This window comes from Dromiciops gliroides, chromosome 1, assembly GCF_019393635.1.
Source record: "Dromiciops gliroides isolate mDroGli1 chromosome 1, mDroGli1.pri, whole genome shotgun sequence".
Taxonomy (NCBI): Eukaryota; Metazoa; Chordata; class Mammalia; order Microbiotheria; family Microbiotheriidae; genus Dromiciops; species Dromiciops gliroides.
Window position 1 is genome coordinate 136,384,733 of NC_057861.1, and position 13,403 is coordinate 136,398,135.

The following is a 13,403-nucleotide window of genomic DNA, read 5'->3' on the forward strand; positions in this document are numbered from 1 at the left end:
TCCTCTTGACAACAAAAGCATAAGTTCTTTCATGCAAAGAAAAGCAAGGCAAATAGAATTACCTGTCTGAAGTCGTGTCACTTGTAATAGGATGCTTCATTCCTGACCCATTTTTAATTGACTCCTGCCTTGTAAGTCCATGAGGTCGGCTTTTGTCTAGAGAGGGGGCAGGCAGGTCCCCTGGCGTTCCCTGGTACTGAGCCTGTTCATGTAGCTTTGCTTTCTTCTCCTGGGGAGCCTCTTCATTCCGCATCCCTCGGAGAGCCTGTTGGTCAGGGTGCTGGGGCGTGTTAGAGCCACTATTATAGAACCAAGCTCCTGATTTAGTGAGGATTTCTTGTTGTTTTCGGCACAAGTTACATACCCACATAACCTGCACACAAAAAAGAAAAGGCAAAAAAAAGATATAGCTGCCTTAATTAATTTAAATCCAACAACCATGTATTAAGCATCTACTACATACCCTGAAGGTACAAAGACAAAACCAAAAGTCTTTAAGTTTTAAAAGCTTCCATTCTACTACATTTACATTTTATTTCTACGAAATGGGGGGGGGGGTAGTACCAGATCACCTCTAAGGTCTCTTCCAGTTCTCAAGACAACTAGGCATGGGTTAGAGTTAGAGTTAGGGTTAGCTTATGTAGCTATTATGACTTTAAAGTTGACAATATGGAGCTGCCACAAAGCTAGAAAAAAATAAAAGGATATTCCCCTGTAGCTTTCTCTTCTTTTTATTAACAACAACAGAAAAAAAAGCTTGGAAATTTTACACACATTATGTAATGAAGCATTTGATTTTATCTAGCATCTTTATTACTATTTTGGCTCTTAGCTCTATCTTTTTAACAGACCTATGCTTTCTGAGGTCAGGGATACAGGTTTGCACTTTTAAAAAATGCCCCTCAGGGGCAGCTAGATGGTGCAGTGGTTAAAGCACTGGCCCGGGATTCAGGAGGACCTGAGTTCAAATCCAGCCTCAGACACTTGACACTTACTAGTTGTATGACCCTGGGCAAGTCACTTAACCCCCATTGCCTGCAAAAACAAAAATGCCCCTCAACTAGACATAGAGTAATCCTTAATAAATATTTCTTTTTTTTTAGATAGGCAATGGGGGTTAAGTGACTTGCCCAGGGTCACACAGCTAGTAAGTGTCAAGTGTCTGAGGCTGGATTTGAACTCAGGTCCTCCTGAATCCCAGGCCAGTGCTTTATCCACTGCGCCAACTAACTGCCCCCAATAAATATTTCTTGATCGTTTCTATAGTATATGAGAAAAGGTATAAGATTTGGAGTCAGCCAACCTTAGTTCAAATCCTTGGCCTGCCAACTTATTATCTTGTAGAACCAGGCCCAAGTCCTTTCTGGTTCTGTTTCTTCATGTGTAAAAGGAGAGGATTTGGTAAAGATCCCTTCCAGCTCTATATCTAAGATCTTGAGAAGTTGAAAAAGACAGCTAACATCCTAGATGATAGGGAGGTCGGCTTTTCAAATATCTTGAGAGGCTAGAATAGTGGAATGAATCTAATATGATGAAATTTAATAGGGAAAATGTAAAGTCTTGTCCTTGAATTCAAAAAATTAACTCCATAAGTAAAAGATGGGAGAGGTATAGTTAAAAAGAAATTTACCTTAAAAAGGACTTTGGGGTTTTAATGTCCCACAAGCTCAATATGAACCAAGAGTGTGATATGGCAGCCAAAAAAAGCTGATGTGAAATTGGTCTGCAATAAGAGAGGTATAGCTTCTAGGGATCAGGAGGTGATAGTATTATTGTATTATATACTAGTCAGAACACAGCTGAAGAATAGTAGCCAGTTATGGATATGACAGTTGAGGGAGAACATCAATAATCACTAGAACATAAGGGAATTGGCAGACAAAATGACAAATTACTCAACAAGCATCTTTCACTGTCCTTGGAAGTTTGGAGAGAAAGAAAGGGGGGATCCCCTGATCTCAAGGAGTTTGCATTCTAATGGGGGAGACAAAACACAAACAAGTCTGTAGGTGACATACACAGGCTAAGTTGGAAATAATCAACAGAGAGAAGGCACTAGTATTACTGGGGAATTTTAAAAATTTCCTTTAGAAAGTGAGATTTTAGCTGCCACTTAAATGAAGCCAGGAAAGCCAAGAGATGGAGAGGAGGAGAAAGGGAATTTTAGGCATAGGGGAATGCCAGTGAAAACATCCAGATTTAAGAGATAGAAGTTTCATGTGCAAGGAACCGCAAGGAGGACGATGTCAATTATTCAATGAGTACATGGAAGGGACTAGAATGCAGAAAGACTGTAAAGATAGAAAAGGGACAGATTACAGAGGTTTAATAAGCCAAACAGAAGATTTTAATTTTATTCTGGAGGACATAGAGAGCCCAAAGAATTTGCTGAATAGGGAAGTGGCATGATTAGACCCTTGCTTTAAAAAGATCAATTTGACAATTGACAGATTGGACAGATTGGAATGGGGAGACTCCTGAGGCAGAGACATCAAACAACAGGCTATTACAATAATTCAGATGTGAGGTGATGAGGACCTGGGCCAGGACGGTAGCAGTATCAGAACAAAGAAGGGGCTATATACGAAAAAAATGTTATGAACGTAAAAGCAATTATACTTGGAAAGAGATTGAACTTTAGGGGTCAAGAGAATAAGGAGTCAAGGATGACACCTAGGTTATAAGCCTGGGTGACTAGGACAATGTCAGTGCTTTTGACAGTAATAAGGGCTTTGAATCCATCTCATATGAGGATCAGTAGAATAAAACTAGTTATATTTAGCCTGAAAATATTTATTTTTCTTTTGTGGATGGAGGAACAAGATAGTGAGTTCCAAGTATCTGAAAAAAATGTCATATGGAAAAAGGTTTAAATCTGTTTGGATCCAGAGAGGAAGAGAATTGATAGGTAGCAGTTATAAAGAGACAAATTTAGCCTCAATGTGAGCAACATTTCTTAACAATTAGAGTTATTCAAAAGTGGAATGAATGGGATGACTAGAAATATGTTCTCCCCATCAGAATTCTTTAAGCAAAAGCTAGGCGTCTACTTGTCAGACATATTGAGGTAGGGAATATTTGGGGGATACTGGTTAAACCCGATGACTACCAAAGTCCCTTCTAACACTGAAATCTGTGATTTTATAAAAATCAAACCTCTAAAATATAATTTTAGAGCCAAAGCAGGAATGGAGTATTTTCTTTCTAAACAAATTTTAAACATTATATCTTCTCTCCACCTGTCCTATTCCTACCCTTCTTCAAGGCCCAGCTCAAACCAGTCTCCTTGAAGCCTCCCCTAACTAATAATTCCATCCTCGAATAAGCTTTACCTCATTGTAAAACACTAATTCATTTTCATTTCACCCCATATAACTGGACATTTATTCACATATTGTTTTCTATTGCTTTGATTCTAAAATACTTAAAATATTTAAGGGTATTAATCAGATCCTTTATTCCTATTATATTCTATATGTATCTATCACAGTAAAGACTTAATAAAAACTAGTTAAATTCAATTTATCTGAAGCCATCAGGAAACAAAACAAAAGACAATGAAGCATGTGGTACAAATATGCCAGGATCTATTTATTTATGATTTATAGCCTGCCATCTTCCAAAAGGATTTAGGACAGCAATTATACCAGTACATAAGTGGATTTAATTCTTAAAAGAATTATTTCTAGCATACAAATACTATCTTCCCTAAAGAAAAGAAAATGAATTGTTGTCTTATGGCTTAATTTTTCTTTTGCTAGGGTTAGTTCAAATCAGGACTAAATGAAATCCATGTAATCCACCAATATGCTGACAAGAATGGCATATTTCAGGCTGACTTCAGGCTTTGTCCACCATCTTGTGCCAAAAGTTGGTACTGCAGGTATCTCAAATAAAAATAAATTAGGGAAAGAATGTCACCTAGATCATTCTAGAAAGGACTGTATAAAGTTCAATCAGGTCAACCATTGCCTTTTCTAAGTGCAAAAAAGAAAAATAATAAGGTTCAGATATATATTCAGTGACATGCCTAAGGTCAGAAAATTAAAGACAGAGCTGTGACTAGAACTCAAGCTTCTAAGTAGTCCTAGCCCAGTGCTTTCTTCTACCCAACATTTCTCTAAATTCAACTACAACATGTTTCCTTTAAAGTTGGTATAACATGTCATTTCAGCTTTTCCTCTTGATTCATACAAATTAATCTGATTCTTCCCTTCAGTTCCCATGCTGATTAAACTTCATGTTATAGAGGTGACTATGAGTTGTGCAGAAATCCAAGTTCTAGGCAGGTCCTATCAAGTTCAAAGTTCTTAGTATTGGGCTGGTAATGTCCACATGTCTGTCATCCAGAGGAACAGCCTAGATAAGTAACAGACTGTATGTCTATCAACTGAGAACTAACCTTAGCAAAATGTTGGCCACCAGCTGATGCCAATTCACAAAAAGTATCTACTGGAGGAAGAGCAATTTGCATTGATGGAAAGAGTACTCACACTCATGAAATCAATAATATTTACTATATGTAAACCTTCCTTGGTCCCATGTGAAAAATTGAGTCCCTTTAAGTTGACATGAATTTGCATGAAACCACTATATATCTATCTTGGAATAACACACATCTATCTTAGAGAACCATATATCTATCATGGAATAACAGTCTTTCCCTCACACATAATTGAAGTAAAATTGGTAAAGTGGAGGAAAGATAGCTAATCAATCACTGTTACACAAAGACAAGCTTCACTTACTTTCTTTCTGCTCCTGATTATATACATTAATTACTACCACTTATATTGCTGAGATCCTATAAAATTTTCCTTTATTTCCTCCTTTACCATTCAGAAATGATTTAGTAACTAATAACTTATTATCTTATGAGTGAACTTAAAACCATTATTTCTGAAAAGTAAAAGAATAAAAAAATGACCTTTTATGTATTCTTATAATTTCCCATATAAAGATAGTGCTATTAGTAATGAATTATTTTTCTGCTGGTGGTAATAGATTTGCATGGCTAGAGGTGCCACTTATGATTGTAAAACAGGGCAAAGTTACTTCTCTTGGATTTTCTTTTGGACAACTCCTGATAAGGAAATTCCCTTTATCAATAAAGATCAGTAACTGTTCTGCAACTTAGTCTTAGAAAGAGGTCTGGTGTACTTAGAAGTTAACTGACTCCACCAACCCACCCCGGTCACATGTGTTTCTTAGAGATGTAACTTGAAGTGAGTTCTTCCTAATTCTGAGGTTGGCTCTCTATGCTTTGTACCATGCTGCCTCTAACTTTTCTCATAATATAATAAAGTCACACAAGATGACTTCATTAGAACCATAGAGCCAGTTTTTATACAGAATATAGACTAAGCCTAGACGTAAGACGATTTATATTGTATTTCTACTTTCCTATCCTTCTAATCAACATCAGCTTGTGACTACCATACAATAAAAGGTCTATCTAGAAAGCCAGAAGCTTCTTCCATTTACTAGTCTGGGAGATAAATTAAGGGAAAGGTTAAGTAGGGTAGATTTATGATCTAATATCCAATTTATATCTCACATTATGTACTCATTACATGCAAGACAGTGCTAGGCACTGGAAGCATGAAAAGATAGAGGACTCTATCCCTATCCTCAAGGACCTCATTATTTAGTTCCAGAGGAAAAAAAAACATGTTAACGATTCATAAAAAATAATACATGTTGAATATAATGAACACCAAATATGTCTAGACATTAAGTGCTACTTGAGTTAAAAGAAGGGAGAGACAATTAGGCTTAGAGATTTAAAGAAAGATTTTCAGAAGTCTGTAGTCCAAGCATCAGTGTCCAATCAGCTTTATACAGAAAAAAAAGATGTATGGGGCTAGAAACTTTTTGCCAACTATTCTATAAAGACAAATATTAGGCACAAGTGAAATTATAAAGTATAAATAAAGTAAGGCAAAGTCATCATTCCTGATGGGAAAAAAATCAAGGTGCACATTCTATTAAATGTGGGTCAGTAAGATCATCTGTATACGAAACATAACACATGATGAAAATATTAAGACAAAAAGGTATAATATGTCATGTCCCTCTCTTTTCTGTCCTCCTCTCTCCTTCCTTTCATCCTCCCTCTCTCTCCCTTCTCCTACTCTGTCTCTCTTCTCCTTTTCTTTCCCTCCCTCTTCTCTGTCCTCCTCTTTCCCTCCCTTTTTTCTCTCTCCTTCTGTCTTTACTTCCTTCCTCCCCTCTGTTTTTCTCCTCCTTTCTTCCTCTCAGTCCCTCTCTTCTCTATTCCTTTTCTTTCTTCTTCCCTCCACCCTTCTGTCTCTCTCTCCTCTCCACCACCTTTGTCTTTCTCCCTTCCTTCCATCTCTCTTCTTCCCTCCCCATTTCTCACTCCATATATATCTAGATATGTGATTATGTTTCCTGGCAAAACTTCAAAGGTGAAAACTCCCTCACAAATGCAGTTGTCCATCCTTCTGTAATTCAAAAATCTTAGAGAATTGCCTGGGGCACTGAGAAGTCAACTAGTAGTCAATGTGAGTTAGAGGCAGGATTTTCACCCGGGATTTCCTGACTACAAGGCCTTTTCTCCCTCCCCTATGCCATGATCTCTCTCAAAAGATTCTTGCATTTGCACAAAGTTCAGATTATCTTAATAGGATTTTAGATGAACATAAATAAACATTGGCATACCTTAAAGTTGAAAGGGATCTCTGAAAGTATTTAGTCTGGCCTACACCCAAACAAAAATTCCCTCTTCAGTTGATATAATGGAAAGAGAATCAAAGGACCCAAATTAAAATCTTGACTCTCCTGCTCCTTACTACCTATATGTTACTCTGTATCGATCTTGTCTGTACCTAGTTGTTTATGTGTTGAATGTGAGTTCCCTGAGGACAGGGTTTTGTGCTTATCTTTGTATTTTGCCTGGCACATATGCCCTTAATAAATGCTTGTTGACTTGACTACTTATAAGATCTTGGGCAAATCAATTTGTTATTGTTGTTTTTGTTTTTTCCGTGGGGCAAAGAGGGTTAAGTGACTTGCCTAGGGTCACACAGCTAGTAAGTGTCACGTGTCTGAGGCTGGATTTGAACTCAGGTCCTCCTGAATACAGGGTCAATGCTTTATCCACTGCGCCACCTCGTTGCCCCACAAATCATTTAACTACTTTGACCCTTAGTTCCCTAAAGTATAAAATAAAGGCTTTGACCTAAATGATCCCTAAGGGACCTATAAGTTCCAACAAGTGACCAACTTGCTTTTATTGGTAGATTTTTAGTGAGGGGCCTTTAATTACCTCCTGAAGCAGCCTACCTCATATTTAGATAACTAATTGTTAAGAAATTTTTCTCACAGAGGAAAGGCAGTGAGCTCTCAAACTTATGACACAATCGCTTCAAAAAGCATCAAAATAATGAAATAGAACAATGCCTGGAGCAACAAAACCCAGAGAAGAATGTACTGAAATCATCATCTAACCAAGAATGGCTTGGAAGGCCGGAAGGAGGGAGCTGCTGTGCTGAGATACGAGTGGAGCCCAACCCCACAGTCACCCTGACATAGATCCAGTCCCAGGAAGGGCTCACCAAAGAAGGAAACCCCCAGAGCCTCTGAATCAGTGGAAGAGCCACTGTCATCTGGAACTAAGCTCATAGTCTGGTGAGAAGGCTGAACCCTTGGCAGGGGGGAGACTACAGGTGTCTATCCTGGTGCTGAGGCAGAACTTGGGTTTTTGACCCCTGCTGGGAACCAGGAAGTAGGCTTGAGTAGCAATGTCCCAGGTGGGGGAGGGGCACAGCCTCATCAGAGCTGACAAACCAGAGCACACAAAACTGGTTGATTAGCAAGTTGGTATAGGGTCATCTAAGGACCAGGGAACAAGGTAGGCAAGTGAAGAACCTGATCCTCCTTAATTCATACCACCTGGAACATCTGAAGCTTGGAGTACTGCAGCCTGGAAACAGTGCCCCACTTTAAGGAACTAAAAGTCAAGTAAAAAGAAAGGCAAGATGAGCAGACAGAGAAAGGTGAGGACCATAGAAAGTTTCTTCAGTGACAAGGAAGATCGAAGTGCACCCTCAGAGGAAGATGTCAACAACAGGACGCCTATATCTAAAGCTTCCAAGAAAAATATTAATTGGGGGCAGCTAGGTGGTGCACTGGATAGAGCACCGGCCCTGGAGTCAGGAGGACCTGAGTTCAAATCCGGCCTCAGACACTTAACACTTCCTAGCTGTGTGACCCTGGGCAAGTCACTTAACCCCAATTGCCTCACTAAAAAAAAAAAAAGAAAAAAGAAAAAATATTAATTGGCCTCAGGCCATAGAGGCACTCAAAAAGGACTTTGAAGATAAATTTAGAGAGATAGAGGAAAAAATGGAAAGAGAAATGAGGTTGATGCAGGAAAGACATGAGAAAAAAGTCAGCAGCTTGAAAAGTCAAATTGGCCAAATGGAAAAGGAGGTACAAAAGCTCTTTGACAAAAATAATTGCCTAAGAATTAGGATTGAACAAATGGAAGCTAATGACTTTATGAGAAACTAAAACACAAAGCAAATCCAAATGAATTAAAAATAGAGGGCAATGTGAAATATCTTCTTGGAAAAACTGCTGACCTGGAAAATAGGTCCAGGAGAGATCATTTGAAAATTGTTGGTCTATCATGTGACACACCCCCTTAAAGTCTTATCTTCTCTAGATTAAACATCCCCAGTTCCTTCAACTAATCCTCCTGCTGCATGGACTCAGGACACTTTCCCCATCTTATTTACCCTCTCAGGGCACCCTCTCCCTTGTCAATATCCTCTCTAAAATGCGATGCCCTGACAAAACTCCACATTGGCTCTGACTAGGGCAGAATCCAGTGGTGCTAAGTCCTGCTTACTAGGGAAAGTTATGCTTTTCTTAAGGAAGTCTAATAACCCATTAACTTTTCTGACCACCATTGTAAGCCATCAATCTGTTTATATCTTTTTTTCACACAAATTGGTTCACCAAGCCTCTCCCATACTGGACTTGGGAAAGTGAACTTAAGGGTAAGATTGTAATTTGCTCCTAATCATTTCTATCTTCTTATATTCTACCAAACATTATAACCTGCCAATTGAGAATTTTGAATTAATTCTTTCTGAACTTGGTTATATAGTTTCAATTCAATTCAACTTAAAATACTCTTTCTATTATCATTGGTTTCATCTCCCTAGTCTTGGATGCAAAGCAGTTGTATCTCTCAGGAACCCTTATCTGTTCCAAGTGTCAGGAGTGACTCTCAAACTGAACTAATCTTTACCTCTCGACCATCCCCTCTTTCTAACTTCACTATTCCTGCTGACTATCCTATCATCCTTCCAGTCACCCAGACTTACCACTTAGGTATCATCTACAATTCCTTAATCTTCTCAATGACCCCTTATCCAATATATTGTGAAGGTCTGTTGATTTTACCTTCTTATTACATCTGTGTTTTCTTTCCTCCAACACTGCTACCGCCACCCCAGTGCAAGCCCTCATGTCCTTCCTTATGCATGGATTATTGCAATGGCCTGCTGATTGATCTCCCCGCTTTGCTTTTCCCTAGTCCAGTCCATCCTCCACTCAGCTATCAAAGCTCTATTTCAAAAGTATAGGTCTGGGGCAGCTAGATGGCACAGTGGATAGAGTGCTGGCCCTGGAGTCAGGAGGACCTGAGTTCAAATCCGGCCTCAGACACTTAACAATTACTAGCTGTGTGACCCTGGGCAAGTCACTTAACCCCAATTGCCTCACACACACACACACAAAAGGAAAAAATTAAAAAAAGTATAGGTCTGACTATATTCAATAAACTGGATAGGGGATCCCTATCTCCAGGATAAAATGCTTATTTGGGGGGGGGGGGCAGGGCATTGAAGGTTAAGTGACTTGGACCAGGATGTGACTGGGCAGAGAAAATGGAAATAATCTAAATAAGAGTGGGGTCTGGGGAAAGCTCTTCTATGGAGACTTGGAGCAGGCTGGAGGGAGAAGGTGACTGGCTCTGCAAGTCCTGATGAACCCAAGAGACTGGACTGCAAAGATGGCTTACGCTGCCAAGGTGTTACTGCTTTTTAAAACCTTGCACAGGACTAGACAGCAAGTTTTTAACAATGATATCAAAACACTAGAAGCAGCAAGAAAAAAAGATAAATGAAGAATTCAAAAAAAATTAAAGTGAGACTTCATCAGAAGAAATAGAAAAGTTGATCAAGATAGGTTCTGATGTTGAATTAAAACTCAGAAAAGTTGTTATATAAGGCATTCACACAGATTCACCTGCCCAAAAGCCATGAATCCTCATGGACAATTTATTGCATATTAATTTTAATATTATTTTAAGTAAAGTAATTGTAAAAATAATGACACCATTTATACCTAAAACCAGAAAATGACAATTATAATGTGCATCTTGAATACATTTTATACTGGAAAGGCATCGTTGGAGAAAGCTAATTGTACAACAGAATTAGAATGCATGACTACATTTTACATTAGAAAGATGTCATTTGGAAAAGTTCATTGTGGTTGAATGTTTCTGAAGAGTATTTGATAAGATGGTTCATTTTCATAAGAAGTCAGTCCATGTGCTAAGGTATATTATAATACTGTGAATTTGTGTTTTTGTGATTTTACCATGGATTGAGAGTGAAGTGTTTGAACAAACTGACTTGCTTTCTACTAAATTCTGGCTTAAATTGTAAAGAAAAGAAAAGAAAAAGAAACTACCCAGTTCCAAAGCATTTCTTCACAAAGGACATCTTCAGTACTCTGCACCTCAGTTTTTAGAATTTCATGAGCTCTAAAGGAAGAGGATGGGAATACAAAGCTGCCACTTGAAATCTCCATCTTTTGCCTGGAGTTAAAAATAAAAAGCCTCGTGGAAAGAGGGGGTGAGGCTAGGTTATGAATAAGAAAGGAATTGATTTGTGTTTTTGGGTAATTAAAAGAATTTTTTAAGTTTATGGAAAGGTGAGCAGCTAGGTTAAAGCACCAGCCCTGGATTCAGGAGGACCTGAGTTCAAATCTGGACTCAGACACTTGACACTTATTGGCTGTGTGACCCTGGGCAAGTCACTTAACCCCCATTGCCCCACCAAAAAAAAGTTTATGGAAAGGTATATTCACTGTCTGTCTGAAACCCCAGAATTATTTAGTTTTAATTTATAAGTAAAGGATAAATGACATGTAATTGTTAGGAAACCATTGGAAAACTAATAATATTCAATTCCTAAGTGATGGTTACTGAAATTTTGCTATTTGAAGAAAACTCTCATGGGCCTATAATCTGGTATTGGTTTTAGTTTGATTTCAGGTATGATTGTTTGAAATGTTATTAAGCCAATACTCTACCCATTAAGGAGAAAATGGTATGTGCTACAGTCTGAGAACTGCTACAGGTGGATGTTTATTCCTGGGAAAAGTTGAGGGGATGACTTGGATGTGGCCTAAGGTAAGAGCCTCTGCTCAGCTTCCCCACTGTACTGTTTCCTTACTGGACAGGAAATTTCCACACCTGGTTAATCCTGAGCCTGGTTTTTTAATACCCTGGGCATAGAGTGAAGCTCTACTACATAATTGGCTTGTCAGATATGACTCATGCCTGAAACCAAACAGAGCTAAGGGAGTTTTTCCCCTGTTATGGTACATGTCAGGTCAGTTGGTACTATTGAGTCTTGACATCATTTAAACTATATCCCTCCTTTTCTTTTCATAGCAAATTTATAGAATCAGGACAGTTAAGCAATAGAAGATTTATAAGTATAATACTAAATCTATTAATAGATTGATACTGGAACATCTAAGTTACTATGATAGGGTGCAAGTATGATAAATCTTACAATTTTAAGCTGGATTTGTTGTCAAATTTCTAGGATTATGATTTTTAAAAAGAAAAAAATATATAAAAACTGAAATCCTCTAAAATTTCATATGAATTGAGTCCCTAATTTGATGTTCTTTTTATAGTTCTGTTGTTAACAGGATCAGCATCATAAGGTTTGAATTGGTTTTTCCACATGAACCAGTTACTGGAAACACTGTTTGGAAGGATGTACTAAATTGCACTGTCTTATTACCAGCAGATTTTAGCAGAATTACCTGGAAACTCCATAACTGATTTGGAACCAGAGGAGCAAAGTCACTTCAGAATTGCCCTGAGAATGAGACCTATTCCAGAAGATTTAAGAGAAGTATTACTGAGGACCCCTGTGGACCCAAGGATTCCCAAGGGACATCTGAGACTCAAGATGAAATGTTTAAATGGACATTAAGAGCAGTTTACTAGGATACAAGGAAATTTGATGTTATTTAATATTGATAATCATCATTCTTCTGGGTCTGCCACTAATTAGCTATACGATTATTCTCAAGTCACTTAACCCTTCCGGGCTTCCCTTTCCTCATCTATAAAATGGATTAATAACATGCTATTTACATTATTGGGCTGTTACAAGGAAAAAAATTTATAAACTTTTTCAAGTGCTATACAAGTGTAAGCTGTCAGAATTATGTTGGGCTCCAGAATTCCCCTTAACTATTGTGAATGTATTTATTTATAGCAGTCTAGGCATTCAAAATTAATTTAGAAAGTTTAGCATATCTTCCCAAACTTGGGTTTCCAGTAACTAGTTCATGTGGTAAAAACTATTTCAAACTTTATGGAACTAATCCTATTAACAATATAACAATAAGAAAACCATCAAATTAGAAACCTATAATTCACCTGAGACTTTAGAGAATTTCAGTTTTTATATACCACTTGCTGTTTTATCTTTAACACTGTGCCTGATATAAGAATCTTAAAATTAAAATTAAAAATTAATTAATTTGGAATTAATTAGCGGAGACTTTTAGATTATAAAGAACAGTGGCAGGGCATAAGCATCTACTGAAAATGTTTACTAATTTTTTTACCATTTAACCATCCTCAAAACATGGTTTAAATGTCATTAAGTTCAATTCAATTCCATTCAACAAGAATTTATTATTTGCCTAGCATTTGCCCTGCTAAAAGTTGAGATATAATGATGAAAATTAATTAGCTCTTGCTCTCAAATGTACAATAATAACTGAGCAGGGTTCTATAGGAAAATTTTTTCTTCTTTACATCTTCCTTTTTTTTTTCAAAAATCCAGAACATGGCATCTAAACAAGCCCAACACCCACATCTTTTTACATCCTCTGTTTTAGAAGCATTTTGTTCCAAAGTGGATTTTTATCTGAAAACCAATGAACTAAATGAAGCTAAACAGTCACAAATCAACCTGAATATTTTATCTTTTTGATGATTATAAGAAGTATGTCTTCTTATTGTCATTTGACATGTGTAACCATCTAGAAATTAAAGGCCTATAGGAATATGTCAAAAGAGTAAAAGCCACTTCTTAAAATAGTAG

At 37.5% G+C, this 13,403-nt stretch overlaps 1 protein-coding gene across 30 annotated transcripts in view; it reads right to left on the reverse strand.

The window, feature by feature from the left end:
* Positions 1 to 13,403, reverse strand: part of RIMS2 (regulating synaptic membrane exocytosis 2) — an 821,964-nt gene that overhangs the window by 569,505 nt on the left and 239,056 nt on the right. For all 30 annotated transcript variants that reach the window (XM_043983649.1, XM_043983450.1, XM_043983385.1 and 27 more), the window contains one exon: positions 63 to 373. In XM_043983649.1, the coding sequence (XP_043839584.1) occupies positions 63 to 373 (311 nt within the window). The remainder of the gene's footprint in view (positions 1 to 62; positions 374 to 13,403) is intronic.